General features: G+C 39.5%; 1 protein-coding gene and 1 long non-coding RNA gene across 2 annotated transcripts in view; both read left to right on the plus strand.

The window, feature by feature from the left end:
* The window catches only part of LOC131936236 (uncharacterized), a 97,024-nt gene extending 92,271 nt beyond the window's left edge, over positions 1-4,753 (plus strand). Inside the window, exon 3 of the long non-coding RNA XR_009386033.1 lies at positions 4,566-4,753. This is a non-coding gene — a long non-coding RNA (uncharacterized LOC131936236). The remainder of the gene's footprint in view (positions 1-4,565) is intronic.
* Positions 4,754-5,408: 655 nt separating this feature from the next.
* Positions 5,409-17,059, plus strand: LOC131936237 (uncharacterized). The gene is made up of 3 exons (XM_059293145.1): positions 5,409-6,608; positions 10,734-11,890; positions 15,403-17,059. Exons 1-3 carry the CDS (start codon positions 5,409-5,411, stop codon positions 16,634-16,636), a joined length of 3,591 nt encoding a protein of 1,196 aa, XP_059149128.1. The 3' UTR covers positions 16,637-17,059.
* Positions 17,060-18,456: the final 1,397 nt, after the last annotated feature.

The following is an 18,456-nucleotide window of genomic DNA, read 5'->3' on the forward strand; positions in this document are numbered from 1 at the left end:
TTCACAGCTCCATATGTTTCCCGCCTTAATTGATCCAACGTATCAATTTAATCGGCACATATTTCGGTTAGGCCAAAGTTGAAAAAAAAAAAAGAACCACATTTTTAAAAAATAAAATTAAAATTTTTTAAGTGTTAATTCTTAAATAATACTTGCATTTAAAAAACGTTTATAATAACATACTTTTAAATAGGGCCTACGTTAAAATTAATGGAATGAACAAATGTTCATTCTTTACGTTTTCTTGTAAAAATGTTGATCGATTAAAATCAATTTAAGAAATTTCACTTACCAACACAACGGCCCAACTACCCATCTAAACAACCCAGCCAACCATACATCCATACAACCCAGCCAACCATCCATTCCCACAACCACCCAACCATCGATCCACACAACTCAGCCAACCATCCATCCACACAACCACATAACCAACTACCCACATAAGCACCCACCCATCTGACATTTAGTTGAAAGACTGAATCCTCTAAACACGAAGAAATTTACTCCCATTGAGCCGTATGGTCTGCTAGAATTACCTCCCCTAATTCGGTAAACAACGTGAAATTATCTCCCTTGAGCTAAAACACCTTCCTAATTAACTCCCCGTTTGCAACATTCCTGCTGAGTTGTGGTTTCGTAAGTTGGGTTTTAAAGCTTCTTTCCAACAGAGACAGTCAGAAAAGTTGCGACATACATCATTTGGGACAGTTGGTTGTAAGAAAGTTGCATTACGAAGAGTTATAACATTAATCATAGATGATTTTTTTTGGTTACTGGTTATATAAAAGTTAAGAGCGGTATCGGCTACGCATTGTTACTCAAGAGCTATGACTATCATTCTTTACCAAGCGGCCATAACTCTGTCAACAAAGTACTAACCCCCCCTACCCCGCCGATGGATCTATGTGGCAGCAGGTCTGGTAGTAGCCAGATTTCTTCCAGACGAGTTGAGCCCAAGTGGCCCGCGTTAGATGGCCCGGGCAGTTAGATGGCAAGTCTGGGTCTCGTATTGGACCAATTTGTGAAGGTTACGTGACAATCTCAGCGCCATCTTGATCGCCCCCTCCCCTCGACATTCTAATTTCAAATGTTGGGACGTTTATGATCCAGCTAGGATGTTCCTAGCGACCTTTGTCAGTATACTAGTCCTTGATCCTGCGAATTTTCTACGTCTTTTATTTGCGTATATATATATATATATATATATATATATATATATATATATATATATATATATATATATATATATATATATATATATATATATAAATATGTAGATATGTAGATATGTATATTTGCATTTATGCATGTATATATATATATATATATATATATATATATATATATATATATATATATATATATATATATATATATATGTAGATATGTAGATATGTAGATATGTAGATATGTATATTTGCATTTATGCATGTATATATATATATATATATATATATATATATATGTATATATATATATATATATATATATATATATATATATATATATATATATATAATATATATATATATATATATATATATATATATATATATATATATATATATGTATATATATATATATATATATATATATATATATATATATATATATATATATATATATATATATATATCTTAGGGGGAAATAGATGATCTAGGAAGATAAATAGAAAATAGAATAGATTGATTTATACGAATTTTCTTTTTAATTAGTCGTTAGCTGTTTTTGTTTTCTAACTTTTGAGCGAGAAAGAAGTCTATTTCTAGCTGAAACACAATTTCTAAGGCCACTCACTGTGGTCTTCTTAAGCCTGATGACGTCATTAATCACTTGATGACGTCATTAATCCCCACCGTCACCGTGTCAGTGACGTAAGAGGGGTCGCCCACTCTGGCAACAGTTAAACGATGGCCAGACTTTTTTCCCTCTTCCAACCGGATCTAGACATTTGGATTATGGTCCACTAGGGGACACGCCCCCTACGTACACCCGACATGTTTGTTCTAACGCGCTCGTACAAACACTCATACAGAAACTTTCTTTTAATTTTAAATGCGTTGTATATTTACACATACACGGTCAAGAAAAAAATAAACCGGGAGTGATCTCCCCTAAACTTTCTCGAATATTCTTATATAACTTGGAATATAGACATGATTTTTTAATTACTTAAACTTTTAAAAATAGAATAGAATCTCATAGAAAAAAAAATTACGCACCAAGCGGACGCCAAAACAAAATGTGCATAACAGTGCGCAATATTATTAGTACTTTATAAATTTACATACGCTTTTTGAGAAATCGGAAATAGCGTAAATTAGTACTTTCCGGTCAACGGAAATAACTCAAAATTTGACAGAAGGTAGAGAATTAGATCTTTTACTTACATATGAAATTTCATCTATCTATCTGAAATAGTACTCAAGTTATAGGCTTTTGAAAAATTCACAGTAGAAAAGGTACCACTTCCGCTTATCGAAAATCGCTCAAAAGTTGATACGGATCGACTATTTTGATAAAATACTTATATATTAAATTTCATCAGCCTAGCTGTAACGGTACTCAAGTTATCGTGTTTACTCACAGACAGACAGACAGACACACACACACACACACATACACAGAGAGAGAGAGAGAGAGAGAGAGAGAGAGAGAGAGAGAGACATACGGACAAGATTGCAAAATTATGTTTTTGTCGTATCAGTGAGGTGTAAAACGTCGAGATTTGTAAAAATCTCGATTTTTTTTTTTTTGCACGATTACAAGACTTTCTCTATACTTCTTATATACGAGAAAGTAAAAAGGCGTGCATTTACATACAACTCCCATGCATGTATACATATTTCACATACACCACACAATCCTCACATAAGGCATTCATATCGCACATACGTCACACATATTTCTTATACACCATACATATTTTATACGCGCTACACCTCTCATACATACATCATTTACATACACCACACCCATCTCACAGACAGACTCCACACATACATCACACCACACATATTTACACACATGCACACCCCGTTTACTTTCCTTCCTCTGTTCTTATAAAATAATTTCCAATCAATTAGGCAATTCCTTTCATCAAAAGCCCACGGCGCTAATTAAAACTAATTAATAAAAGAATTGATTGAATATATTTACCACCCCGGGGCAAGGCATTACTTTCATTAATTCTACTCGCCATGAATGTGAACTCATTAACTCGTAATTAACATAATATAAGAAACTGGACAAAAGTTATAAAAACATTGAGTGTGTTGAAAATTAAGCCCCTAGTTATGGGCTTGTAGACAACCACTGCTCCCCACTAGTTTCATAACAACACAGGATATATATATATCTATATATATATATATATATATATATATATATATATATATATATATATATATATATATATATATATATATATATATATATATATATATATATATATATATACCAATTGTTTTAGGCTCATACCATAGCACATATAATGTGGCGAGTTAGTCTTATAACAGCATATTTCTTCTTCTTCTTCGTTCTTAATTATTAGTGTTGAAGCGGATCGAGATTTATCTGCCAGTGGGTTTGAACTCGAGACTTTTTTCGAATTTATCAACCATGAGCTTTTTGCCGACTCGACCACGCCTTCAACACAATTAAGCGTTACGTGTCAACTGGTTATGCGCCATTGAGGCCATTGACTCCGATTTCAGCCTGCTTTTATTTTTGGATTTGCTTCCATAGCCTTTGTCCAACCAAGAACAAGCTACAAGGCAGCAGTTGTTTAATTTTGGAGTTGTCTCTCCTAGAAGAGTGGCTGTCCCCAGCTAAAGAGCCTCATCTACCCGAGGGTTCGAACTCGAGACTTTTCGGTTTAGTAACCATGAGCTTTTACCGACTCGACCAAGCCGACCCCTTAACAGCATATGATCTCTAACACATGCTGTAGAATTATTTAGGCTCATAGCAGTATAATATGAAAAGCACATATAAAACGAATATTAAGACGCAAAACAAAAGTACTAATACACATAACAAGGGTAGTTATACATAAGGAGACCCACATATTTCTTGACCAATAGGAGAGGTACTATCGTGTTGTTTCTAATCTAAAATCTGTGATGGCTGATAAAGCAGTGTTTGGTGCTCTAGTGTCTTTCTGTTACACCTCTGAATTTGCGTTACTTCATCGATAAAAAATCACCATGAATAGCTGTTTCTATTGATGTTATAGCCGTCTTACCTCAATGAAATTTTATTCATTTATAATTGATTATGGGACGACTAGGCTGGACGTAGAGCGTACCATTGCTAAATGAAATGTCTCGAGTTCGAATCCCAGGCTCGAGGCAGTAGTACGTCCCTGCGTCCACCCAGCTGAACATAGTGTTGACTTCACTATCCCTCTATATGCTGAAGGTCATAGAAATAGGTGAACTCTACTTCACCTGTCACATGGACCGTCAGTTTCGAAAGGGCAACTTTTATAGTTAATTATCTGACATGTATTACATTGTGTTTAAAACATGTTCCCTAATTATATTGTATTTTGGTTTCAGGGTGACGGGCGGAAGTTGTCAAACAAACCAAAAGCGAAACTTAACTGACACCGGAAGTTTTGAAAACCAGCGACCAACACAGCTCCCAGAAACCAAGTTTCGCCAGCATCGTTTCTCCAAGTGCAACCGTTTTCCTTTAACCTTGCGCAGTTCTCAACCTAAATCCCGCAGCGTGCCGGCTGAAAAAAACAAAACATCCAGCAGCCATCTTTAAGGTATACTCTCCAGCCAATGGTAGCTGTCGTCTTTTAACTCACACGACAGGACTCCGTTGTTCCTTGTGTCCCACCCCCCACCTTATGGCCACGCCCACTCCTCTCGGCTGGCGCTATCTGTGTCTCCCCCAAGTCAATCTGCTCGCTCTCCCCTACGACCTTGACCCAGTGCTTTCAGTGTTCGATGTTTGAGTGTTTCACCTTGACCTACTTTTAACACGCCACATAAAAAAATAACCACTTCTGCACATCACAAATATATTGTTTATATTTTTACTAAACAAAACTTACTAACAAAACTAGATCAAATTCATTTCCTTACACACCACTACAAAAGTCATTGTTTATAAACTATCTCCAACGCGGCTCAAAAATTTAAACATATTATAAACGGATCTTACTCGGATTATTTCGCCAATAAAAGGATTATACAAGATCAGATTTATGTTAGTTCGATGGAATAAAATTTAAATAAAAGTCAGTCTACAAAAATATGGAAATAAAACAAAACCATTATATTCGTGGAGTTATTACAACGCAGTTGGACAAAACAGTTTCTAAATCCACAAATTAAATCAGATATTGGTATAAATAAATCTCTGAAAGAAATTTGTAAAAACCTCCAAAAATGGAGACTGACGACTGCGACAACTCCTCGCTCAGCGAAGACCTCGCCGGGAAAATGGTCCTCAGCCTTAACGCCAGCGGCAACGCGACCAACCACACGACGGACGATGACGAACTTATACGGAAGATCCTCCCCTACATCACCACCGTCTTCTACCTCATCATCTGCGTCCTGGGTCTCGTCGGCAACTGCCTGGTCATCTACGTGGTCTTGATGTTCGCCAAGATGAAGACCGTCACCAACATGTACATTTTGAACCTGGCCCTGTCCGACGTTCTGTTTCTCACGATGTTGCCCATCCTGGCCACGACGTCTCTCATACAGCATTGGGTATTCGGCCTGGCTATGTGCAAGATCTACTTCGTCTTGTACTCAACGAATCTCTTTGGTGGCGTCTTCACTTTATGCGTGATGAGCGCGGACAGATACCTGGCCGTCTGCCACCCCATCAGATCTCTCAGATACCGAACACCTCGGATAGCGTTGTTTTTATGTCTCTGTATTTGGTCTCTGGCTTTTCTCGTTATGATGCCCATCATTCTCTACAGCACTACTGTGGAGTGGCCGCATCAAAAAGGAAGATACTCTTGTCGAATAAACTGGCCGGAGAGCAGCTTGATATCATCAGACAAGGCCTTTATTTGGTACTCTTTCATCCTAGGCTTCGCCCTCCCCGTATCGCTGATATCTGTTTTCTACGTGTTAGTCGTCGTCCGGCTTCGTCACGTCGGGCCGGCTAAAAAATCCAAAGAGAAACGGAAGTCTCACCGACGCGTGACGCGCCTCGTTTTGGCGGTGGTGGCCGTGTACGTCGTCTGCTGGCTGCCGTACTGGCTGTTTCAAGGGGTGATAATTTTCATACACTTTACAAACCAAAACAAGGGCTTGATTTTTCTCTTTAACGGCTGTCAGATGTTGTCTTACGCCAACAGCATGCTCAACCCTTTCCTCTACGCTTTCCTTAGCGACAACTTCCGGAAGACTTTCGTCAAAGCGTTCAAATGCATCTCGTCATTAGATTCCAACAGCACAGCGTGTAACGAGAGCACGGTGTTTCCGAGGGCCAGCCAAGCCTACACCAAGAGTGTCGTCACCAACGAGGAGAGGGTGGAGCTCACGTGCATGGAACCCAGCCCAGGGGCGGCGCCGACCAAGGAGAACTCAGCCCATGACGACGAATGTAACAACGGGCCAGTCCAACTTTAGATACTAGGAAGAAATAAACAAAATACCGCGCAAAGTTTAGGGTACGTTTAGACAATTGTTTTGTTGTTTTTTGCTAAATTCAATGTTTACAACTCGTCCAAATTTTTTTTGTGCCTAGCTTGTAAATGTCAGCTTTTATATTAGTATAGGAATGTATAGGAAATTTTAAAATCGTACACGAAGTAGATTCAATATGTATTTTTTTCCGTTATTACTCTGTTTCTGGCGGGCAGGAATATCACATCTGCAGAACAACGAAGATTTATACACACACACACACAAACGACAGGAAACTGAATGCAAGATTGGATTTGTTAAAAAATTTATATTTATTTGTTAATTAGATAGATGGAGCCATACAATCAAAAATGTATTTGATAACGTTTTTAGGCTCGTGTTTTACATTTTTCTATTACAAATATAGACCTATGTTGGGGGGAGGGGTTTTGTTGTTAAATTACCCAGGGTGGGGGAATGGTTGTAACTGTTAACTGCCCATCACCCCCCTCACTAGTAGAATTTGGTTTATGGTAGAACTATGTATTGTTTTAATTCCTCACAAATCTAAACACAATATTTTTTTTGTAAGTTTCCTTTTTAAAAACAATTCTTGTTTAGGTGTTCTCCTTATCTAAACCACAAAGCACCATCCATTTACGTATTGTTTCAATGTGCTTTTAGAATGACGTGCTTTGTGTGTTGTGCTTTAGATGTACCCGCTTTATTTTCTCTGTACTTTCTGAGAACGTACTATACATTGTAAGCCCTCCGCCTCCTCCACCCCACGAAAATAACGTCCAATCATTTGATTAACAATGGAGGCGGTTTCGATTTTATTTTACACTTCTAAAAACATGGACTGGAAATCACGAAATAATGAAGTAATTTCATACCAACAGATGTAATTTGTTGTTTCAATTAATTCTTCAAGACGAGGTTTACGTTTCTTACCTTAAAGTGCATGCTCTTTTCTGATAGCTTTCCCGTTTTATTTCTTACAATAGGGTCTTGACCTTTTTTATTTTTATCAGCTGCATTATGATTGGCTAATGTTTAATAAGCTGCATTCTTATTGGCTAATACTTGATTCCTAAAAAGTGAGGAGGGACTGTACACACAAAAAATAGGAACAAAAAAAGTGTCGAAACAACAAACATAAGGGGAGGTTAACACATGAACAAAAAAGTCGCATACGTTAAAAAGAAAGATAAATATATAATCAAAGGGACGCAACTTAATGAAAAAAAGGTAGGCAACTAAAAAAAAACAATTAGATACAACGACTTAGACGCAGGTGGTTTAGAAAATAACTGACTCAATTTTAATTAAAATGTTGTTTTTTTTTTTTAATTTAAAAAGAATTCACATTTTCACACTTAAAATGCTTATCTCTCAAAGTAGGCTACTTGTGAGAATAATTAAACTACCTGAAGAAACTTTTCAAAAGTCATAAAAACAAACAATACCAACCCCGTCAAGTTTCAACCGTAACAAAACTTAAGTACTAGTAGCCCAACACGTCGGTCCAACGGCCTGTTACTACGCCTTATTTGGAACGTTAATGGCGCTTGATGGGGAGACTGACCAGGGATAACTGGGCCCAAATTGGTTTCTGATTTCGTTTGGCCCAGAGATACTTCAGTGATACCTTAATGGCGGCACACTGGGCGCGTGCGACTGAGAAGCTTACAGCTAGTTCGTCTGTTTATTAACATTTCTCCGACGTTTACTGACACACACACGCACACATACACGCTCACACACACAGATACACACACACACAACCATACACATACAAATATATATATATACATACATACGTATATATATATATATATATATATATATATATATATATATATATATATATATATATATATATATATATATATATATATATATATATATATGGCTATTTAATAATTTCGTAAGAATTATTAAACTTTTCGTACTTGCTTTCATTTGTTTCTTTTTTTTTCTGATTGATTTTCCCATGGCTAAAATAATTTAAAATATCCACTTTTCTAAAAATGTAACATGACATAGCGTCACTGACTTAGACGAAGTAAAAAGTGACTTGCTTTAGCGACTGGTGAGAATTAGCGACCGAAGTGATTTGACAACTGAGTTACTGAAAAAAGCTTTAATTTAAACATTTCTTAATTAAGTTTTAATTTTTTTTTTCTAAAATTTGGTTTGGTGTAGTTTTATAACCTTGTACTACGGACTTAAAACTGGTAAACAGATGTTATTTTCGGTAATCAATTATCGTCTAATTTGCTTCGCCGTTGTTGTTTTTTTCGTACTTAAAAGATATTTTTTGCCTTTAAAGTTCAGATCCTGATGTACTAGACTGGTGTCTTTCGCGTAATATTTTTTTTTAAGCTGACAGAAAGAGCTCCTAGAAGATGGGTAACTAGATATGATGTAATATTCCAATAAATTGATTTTAAAAAATTATATAGGTTGAAAAGCTCTATAATTGATGAAAATTCTGTTGCGGGGGTCGTCTATAAATAACATCGTACTATTTCGATTGATTTATACAACGAACTCCTACGATCGTCATTGGTAAGCAAGGGAAACCAGACACAAATTTCGATACCCCCTCTTACACAGACAAATACACACACACACACACTTTCTCTTAAACACACACACACACACACCTAAAATAATAACTATTCGAATAAGCTAAGATGGTATAAATTGATGTACGTTGGCATTTTAGTTAAAAGGCCCCCGCCACTCGCACATCCGAACTGCCCACCTCTACGCTTGTTGTGGAACATCATTTCTGTTCGACCACTTCCCCACAGACCATGGACGTTAACCGTTACACAATTTTAAAAGCTACACTTTAAAAACAAATTCGATTAACAACATAAAAATAAAACTACTCTCGTAATTTTGTTTGAATTTTTATAAAAGCTCTTAATTATATTTTGATGATGTTTTATGCAACCATCTACGCCACTTAAGCTTTTGTGTGCAAATCAAATTTGAAAATTTTGAATTGGTTGTTGTCCATTCGGGTAAGCGACCTCAGGACGTTTAGCTTTTCGGCATTTATCCCATTGGGGGCAAACGCCTATTTGTCGCATTTGGGCAAAACTCTGTTCTAGATTTGGGGCATTCGGAAAAGCAGCATTAGGGCGAACGTCCATTTGTCGCATTTAGGCAAACGTCTGTTCTGCGGCAAACGGCATTTGGGCAAACGGCATTCGGGTGTCTTTCGTGCAAACACACGGCTTCCGTCAAATATGTATTGAAATTATTTTGATCACATACACACTTTGATTTGTATTTCCTCTGAAACGTTAGTTAGTGATCATATCACAGGAGTATTCCAGACATAGGTCATAAATCCAATATATATATATATATATATATATATATATATATATATATATATATATATATATATATATATATATATATATATATATATATATATATATATATTGATGTGCAAGTAGATTAATTTGGTTAATTATCTTCATTTCAGATTGAATTCACAAGCTGAAAAAGACACGGCCGATCTATTTTTAAACACCGTGACGTTATTCATTAGTCCACCTGCGGTACAGGGACACGCTGCCCCACCTCACCTGGACCACCAGTGACGACCTTGACAAAGGTATAGCTTCCAGTCGACCCCCCGTCACGCTTGCTTCTGTGTCTGTCCGCTTGTCCAACAGCTGGCTTTGTCGTGTCGTCTCGCACCTGCACGATCAGCGAACCGTGGCGACCACCTGTGTGACGTGCTCCACCTGTAGGGCATGAAGTCTCGTAGTTTCTCGCGTCTTGTTGTCAGTCACACCCCCGTCACAGGTACCTTGTCACAGCATGCTACATAAACTAAGCAAACAGAGGAGTCAGTTAGACTTGTTTTAGATTAAACAATCTCCTTAGAGAGTATTCAAATATTTTAATATATAAAAGATATTATTTTTAAAAAGTATTTGCTGTTTTGAATGAAAATATGAATGGATAAAGAAAATTAACACAACAAGGAAGGAAATTCAGCGTGTAAAATTTTGAAATGTTTCGCAACTTGAGTACAAATCCTGAGAACGGACACGCTTGAGTGAAATCTAAACAATGGAGGCCAACCAGAGCTCGTTGGACTACTGCGACAACACGTCGTTCGACGACGCGACCACTGCCAGCCCTAGCGACTCCGGGGAGAGCCAAGCCTTGTCGGTCCTCCCCTACATCACCTCCGTCTTCTACATGATCATCTGCGTCCTGGGTCTCGTCGGCAACTGCCTGGTCATCTACGTGGTCTTGATGTTCGCCAAGATGAAGACCGTCACCAACATGTACATTTTGAACCTGGCCTTGTCCGACGTTCTCTTCCTGACTGTTCTGCCGCTTCTAGCGACCACGGCCATCATACGGCATTGGATCTTCGGCTTCGCGATGTGTAAGATCTACTTCGTGATGTACTCCATCAACCAGTTCGGCGGCGCGTTTAACCTGTGTGTGATGAGCGCGGACAGATACCTCGCCGTCTGCCACCCCATCAGATCTCTCAGATATCGGACACCTCGGATAGCGTTGTTTTTATGTCTCTGTATTTGGTCGGTGGCGTTTCTCGTTATGATGCCTATCATTCTCTACAGCACTACAGTGGAATGGCAACACCAAAAAGGAAGATACTCTTGTCGAATATACTGGCCAGAAAGCAAGTTGATATCATCAGACAAGGCCTTCATTTGGTACTCTTTCATCCTAGGCTTCGCCCTCCCCGTATCGCTGATATCTGTTTTCTACGTCTTAGTCGTCGTCCGGCTTCGTCACGTCGGGCCGGCTAAAAAATCCAAAGAGAAAAGGAAGTCTCACCGACGCGTGACGCGCCTCGTTCTGGCGGTGGTGGCCGTGTACGTCGTCTGCTGGCTGCCGTACTGGCTGTTTCAGGGTGTGCTCGTGTTCATGGACATCATGAAGAGCCACCCCGAGCTGATGTTCCTGTTCCACGGGTTCACCATCCTCTCCTACGCCAACAGCATGCTCAACCCGTTCCTCTACGCCTTCCTCAGCGACAACTTCCGGAAGAGTTTTGTCAAGGCGTTCAAGTGCGTGTCGACGTTCGAGTCGAAGAGATCAGCTGGTAACGAGAACAGCGTGTTCCCGCGTACCAGCCAGACGTACACCAGAAGTGCTGCCACCAACGAGGAAAAGATGGAGTTATCCTGCATGGACAGCTGCCAGGTTACCTCCCCTCAACACACGGACCAGAACGTTCTCAAGATGATACAAGACGACGAGGGGTATCTGAAGCCTCCAGTTCAGCTCTAGGATCAAACCAAGAACATGGTTCGTGCTGGTGACCTTTTGGCCTTTGATGTAACTTTTTGAAATGATACACTAATCCCGGTTTAACTGAAGTATGAATAAATTACAAGTATGAAACAGTATAGGTACGACGTAACACAACTACTCTACCTCACCGGATTAAGGGTTTAACTTTGATGTCCTAAAGATGTATAGGACTGTCCTGACTTAACTTTGATGTCCTAAAGATGTATAGGATATTCCTGGTTTGACTAGGCGAAAGGACAGTTTACTCTATATGTACACACTCGGATACGCTACATAACATTACACACGCATCACAGACACAACAGCATCTCACATCTACTACAACAACTACCCGTAACTCACGTCTACCAAACTACCACCCCAAGATATACCACATCACCACCCCAGCCAACATCTACCACAACATACCTATTTAACACAGCATCCACACCTCACATCGTCCACACTTACCACAACATCCAGGTTTACCTCACCATCCTTAACATCCAGATTTACCTCATCGTCCATATATCCACCAGAACAAAACCCCTCTTACATAACAAATTACACCCCTCCCACTTCCCACATTTCCCCCAGTCCCCCCTCACACACACACATACACACACATATCCACATACATAACGCCCTTGTTATACCACACCAACACTCGCATTGAACACAAAATTAAACCACATTATTTACGTTGATGAAAGATGTATTTTTATGTTGTTTGTATACACATATTGTATCATATAAAATGTATTCTCAATATTTTAATGCTATTCTAACATTTGTACATAATTCATTGTATATATCAGTTATATCTCAAGAAAAAAAACCCATTAACACCCACTTCAAATGTAAATCATGGATGTACATTAATTACCCTTCTGTGATTGGCTCCCTTGCATTGTAAGACGTATCAACTTACAGACAACCTGACTTAGTGTGACAACCACCTTTTAAATGGTTGGCTTCTTTTTGTAGTTGCCTGCTGTCTATGGTACAACCTGTCAAGTGTTTGTGTCTTATGGGTTGTATTTCCTGTCAGTGTGTCTTGATGGGTTGTATTTACTGTCAGTGTGTCTTGATGTATTTCCTGTCAGTGTGTCAGCGTGTCTTGATGTATTTCCTGTCAGTGTGTCAGCGTGTCTTGATGTATTTCCTGTCAGTGTGTCTTGATGGGTTGTATTTACTGTCAGTGTGTCTTGATGTATTTCCTGTCAGTGTGTCTTGATGTATTTCCTGTCAGTGTGTCTTGTTGTATTTCCTGTCAGTGTGTCTTGATGTATTTCCTGTCAGTGTGTCTTGATGTATTTCCTGTCAGTGTGTCTTGATGGGTTGTATTTCCTGACAGTGTGTCTTGATGTATTTCCTGTCAGTGTGTCTTAATGTCTTGTATTTCCTGTCAGTGTGTCAGCGTGTCTTGATGTATTTCCTGTCAGTGTGTCTTGATGGGTTGTATTTACTGTCAGTGTGTCTTGATGTATTTCCTGACAGTGTGTCTTGATGTATTTCCTGTCAGCGTGTCTTGATGTATTTCCTGACAGTGTGTCTTGATGTATTTCCTGTCAGTGTGTCTTGATGTATTTCCTGACAGTGTGTCTTGATGTATTTCCTGTCAGTGTGTCTTGATGTATTTCCTGTCAGTGTGTCAGTGTGTCTTGATGTATTTCCTGTCAGTGTGTCTTGATGTATTTCCTGTCAGTGTGTCAGTGTGTCTTGTTGTGTTTCCTGTCAATGTGTCTTGATGTATTTCCTGACAGTGTGTCTTGATGTATTTCCTGTCAGTGTGTCTTGATGTATTTCCTGTCAGTGTGTCTTGATGTGTTTCCTGTCAGTGTGTCTTGATGTATTTCCTGTCAGTGTGTCTTGATGTATTTCCTGTCAGTGTGTCTTGATGTCTTTTATTTCCTGTCAGTGTGTCTTGATGTATTTCCTGTCAGTGTGTCTTGATGTATTTCCTGTCAGTGTGTCTTGTATTTCCTGTCAGTGTGTCTTGTATTTCCTGTCAGTGTGTCAGTGTGTCGTGATGTATTTCCTGTCAATGTGTCTTGATGTATTTCCTGTCAGTGTGTCTTGATATATTTCCTGTCAGTGTGTATGTTTTATGTGCCACTGGACAACCAGGTTCAAAATGTGTTACTGACTTTAATAAATTAAATTATGGTACAAAATGGATAACTTTAATTAATTAAGGTAAGAAATATGTTACTTACTTTAATTCATTGAATTAAGGTCAAAATCTTATAATAAAATGTGTATATATTTATTTTTGTATGTGTAAATAGCTTACTTCGTATACAATTTTTAAGAAATCACTTTGAATGTTTCTGACTGTGTAAAGATTTGAGCATAGTTTCTACAATTTCTCTTATCTTTAAAAATTTTAATTTTAATTTTTAAGTTATAAGTATTAGTATTAAATTAATTCATTTATTTTTCAATAATTAAAAAATAATAAAAACCATTTCACATTCAGAAGTATGACACTGTTACATACTTTTAATCTGGAACCTAACACTTTTAAAAGAGAACTAGACAATGTCTAAACATATCTAGATACAAATTGGTTTAACGTTTAGTTTGATTGTAATTTTTACACCACGTCTCTCCACAGAAGAGCTGGGCTTGCTATTTTAATGATACACCCCCGTCAGAAAGTGAACAGTTATTTTTTTTGTGAATCTTGTTTGGATATAGATATAGTGAACATTTGAAAGTGATTCAAGGTGAGACATCGAGGTGAACCTTAGGACAACTAAAGGACTAGTATAGGGCAACCGTAGGACCACTTTCAACATAGTTGTGTTTTTTTTTTTTTAGAAAAAACATTTAAATGTAGAGAAAATTATTTTAATAGTGCAGCCAATAAGACTCTTTAGTTTGTTGTCAAAGAGATCAAGAAATTCTTTGTTTAGAAAGGCTGAACTTTGTTCACTGAAGTCTTGTGAACTTTCAATTGAATACTGGTGTTGTAGGTGGTGTTTTTTAGGAGTGTTGATATCATTGGTGATGGGAGTGATGATATGTTTGTTGATGGAGATATTGATACGTGACTTGAAATAGGTGTTGGAAACGTGTTGATTTGGTGTTTGGGAGTGTGTTAATTTAGGTATTAAATCAAGTGTTGAATAGGGTGTTGATACATGTGTTAATTTAAGTGTTGAGACAGGTGTTAATTTAGGTGTTGATACAGGTGTTAAAGTAAGTGTTAAATCAGGTGTTAAAACAGCGACTTTTACAGCTGTTGGTACAGGTATTGATACAGGTGTTGATCAGGTGTTGTTACATGTGTTGATCAGCCGTTGATACAGAAACGGTTACAGCTGTTGATCAGTTGTTGATCAGGTGTTGTTACATGTGTTGATACAGGTGTTGATATAGGTATTTACAGGTGTTGATACAGCTGTTGATACAGGTGCTGATATAGTTGTTGATACAGGTATTGAAATAGCTGTTAACACAGGTGTTGATACAGTTTTAAAAAACTGTCCATGTCCCGCATCGACACAATGGACAGGACAGCCTACAGCGAGGAGGGCACCAACCTGGGCAGCTGTCTGTCCAGCTTCATCGACTGCCAAGACTGGACCAACACGACCGACGCCCTCACCAACCTGACCTCCCCGGCCGCCGGCCACAAAAAGCTCATGGACTACGTCATCGTCACGTGCTACCTCGTCATCTGCGTCTTCGGTCTCCTCGGCAACGGCACGGTCATCTACGTCATACTCCGGTGCCCGAAGACGAAAACGGTGACGAACTTCTACCTCTTCAACCTGGCCGTGTCCGACGTGCTGTTCCTGACTATGATGCCGCTTATGGCCACCACAGTGTTAGTCAAGAGCTGGATCTTCGGCTTCCTCATGTGCAAGTTCTACTTCGTCCTGTACGCCATCAACCTTTTCGGTGGGGTTTTCAACATCTGCGTACTGAGCGGGGACCGCTACCTGGCCGTGTGCCACCCTATAGGGTCTCTGAGGTACCGGACCCCGCGGATAGCCTTGACCTTGTGCGCATGCGTCTGGGTTCTGTCGCTGCTGGCCATGTTTCCGATTATCTTGTTCTCAACCACCGTGGACAACCCGTACAACCCCGGGTTGACCACCTGCCTCCTGAGCTGGCCGGCGTACGGTTACCTCCCCCCTTACATCTGGTATTCCTTCACCCTGGGGTTCGGGTTGCCCGTGGCCCTGGTCGCCATTTTCTACACCCTGGTCATCGTCCGCCTGCGCCGCGTAGGCCCGGGGAAACGAACCAAGGTCAAATCTCGCCGCCGCGTGACCTTCCTCGTCCTGACCTTGATAGCCGTCTACGTCATCTGCTGGCTGCCGTTCTGGTGCCTCCAGGTGTACAACGTGACCTTCACGCAGCTCAGCGAGGTCAAGGTCGTGGTCTTCCACGCCTTCACCGTGCTGTCCTACGCCAACAGCATGGTCAATCCTTTCCTCTACGCCTTCCTCAGCGAGAACTTCAGGAAAATTTTCTCCAAGGCCTTCAAACGGGCCACGAAATTTCTGACCAATCACGTTGTCGTGGATACCCTTTTGACACGCACCAGCCACGCATACACGCGGGGCGGGGCGAGCGCAGCGCCGGAAGAAAGGGTTGAGTTGTCGTTAATGAACGCGCAAGTGACTCGGGATAAGCCAACTTCCGCCTTACCTTTGCGAGACGACCAAGGGTTTTTAAAGCCGCCGACGGTAAAGTAAAAAAAAAAGGTTCCAAATTTTTTTTTATCCGGTGATCAAAGTGTCGAGGAAGTAGAAATCAAAGACCGGAGAAGAGATATCTTTAACCGTATCCCGTCGGTCTAGTCGCTCCGAGACTTAGAACAATCTTGGCACGAATCTTCGGGAGTATTCGAGCTAACGATACATCGGGTTTTAAAAAATCGACTTGGCCAGTTTGACAAGTAAAATCAATGCTAAAATAATCGAGTCTATCAGAATGTAAGATTATATTTTCAAATATTATTTAAATTCAACAAACGTTTTAAGAAAAAAAAATTCTAAAATTAATGCGATATATCTTTCTTAGAAAATAGAGTGGGAGAGGTGGATTTGTATGACAAATGACCACTATTTGTTTAGTAAAGATCTGAGATGAAATGTAATGATGGATGAACAAGTGTTTCCGCGTTGTCGTTTGAAACAGAGTAGCTGATGATGTTGCGTGTTTGCTTGGTTGTCAGCTAGGTCTAATGGGATGGGGTGGTTCAATGGCAGATCAAGTGAGGGGGGGGGGGGTGGCGGCTCTAGGTTCATCATCTGATCTTGTGGGTAGGTCTGCGTTACTGTTGCAGTTGTTGGGGGGGGGGTCTCGGAGTCCTGTTTGTATATTTTTGACACACGTCACTCTCGAGCTGTGAACAACATATGATGCGACAAATGTGATGCAGTAATGTCAGTAACTCTCAAGCAAATTAAATGTTTGACCGTGGCCCCCCAACCGCTAGGCCACACCGTCCCATTAGCCATAGTAACATTAACCGTATGTCATGGCCATAGTAACAGTGGTCGTATGTCATGGCCATAGTAACAGTGGTCGTATGTCATGGCCATAGTAACATTAACCGTATGTCATGGCCATAGTAACAGTGGTCGTATGTCATGGCCATAGTAACAGTGGCCGTATGTCATGGCCATAGTAACAATGGCCGTATGTCAGGGCCATAGTAACAGTGGCCGTATGTCATTGCTATAGTAACAGTGGCCGTATGTCATAGCCATAGTAACAGTGGCCGTATGTCAGGGCCATAGTAACAATGGCCGTATGTCAGGGCCATAGTAACAGTGGCCGTATGTCATTGCTATAGTAACAGTGGCCGTATGTCATAGCCATAGTAACAGTGGCCGTATGTCTTGAGGGTAGAACCGTTGGCCTTGGCTGTAGAAAACCATACTGAATCTTACATCTCAGTACGTAATTTATTATCTTTTATTATTTAACATTTTTTTGACACGACGTTTTACCTACGTAGGTCAACCTTCTCCAACGTCAAGGTGAATAGACAGGAGCGTGTACATGTGCTCAGCTCTCTGGGTCTTAAGTAGCACCCCCCCCTATCTTGACTCCTGAGGTTTTTTTAATGTTTCATGTTCTGTTGAATCTTAATCTTATATGTTTATTCTTATGAGTTTATTTTGGTATATTTATCATTATAAGTTGTTGTTATGATTATCCTTATATGTGTATCCACATAACTTAAGTTATCGATACGTATATACTTGTATGTTTACCCTTATGATTTCACCCTTATATTTCTATAGTAAAAAGTTTAATATATTTAAAACAATTTGTTTGACCTTTGAGAGCTGTTGAGAGAGACGTGAAACGGACCCCATGTGTGAGAGAGTGTGTGTGAGAAAGAGTGTGTGTGAGAGTGTGTGAGAGAGAGAGTGTGTGGAAGAGTGTGTGTGAGAGTGTGAGAGAGAGAGTGTGTGTGTGAGAGAGAAATAGGTATAAAGACTTTACTATAATCGTAGGTATGAACTAGGCTTTGTATAAAAACTGTTTATCCCATGATTCA

Source organism: Physella acuta, unplaced genomic scaffold, assembly GCF_028476545.2.
Source record: "Physella acuta isolate Inbredline_101_S28 unplaced genomic scaffold, ASM2847654v3 ptg000172l, whole genome shotgun sequence".
NCBI classification, from domain to species: Eukaryota; Metazoa; Mollusca; class Gastropoda; family Physidae; genus Physella; species Physella acuta.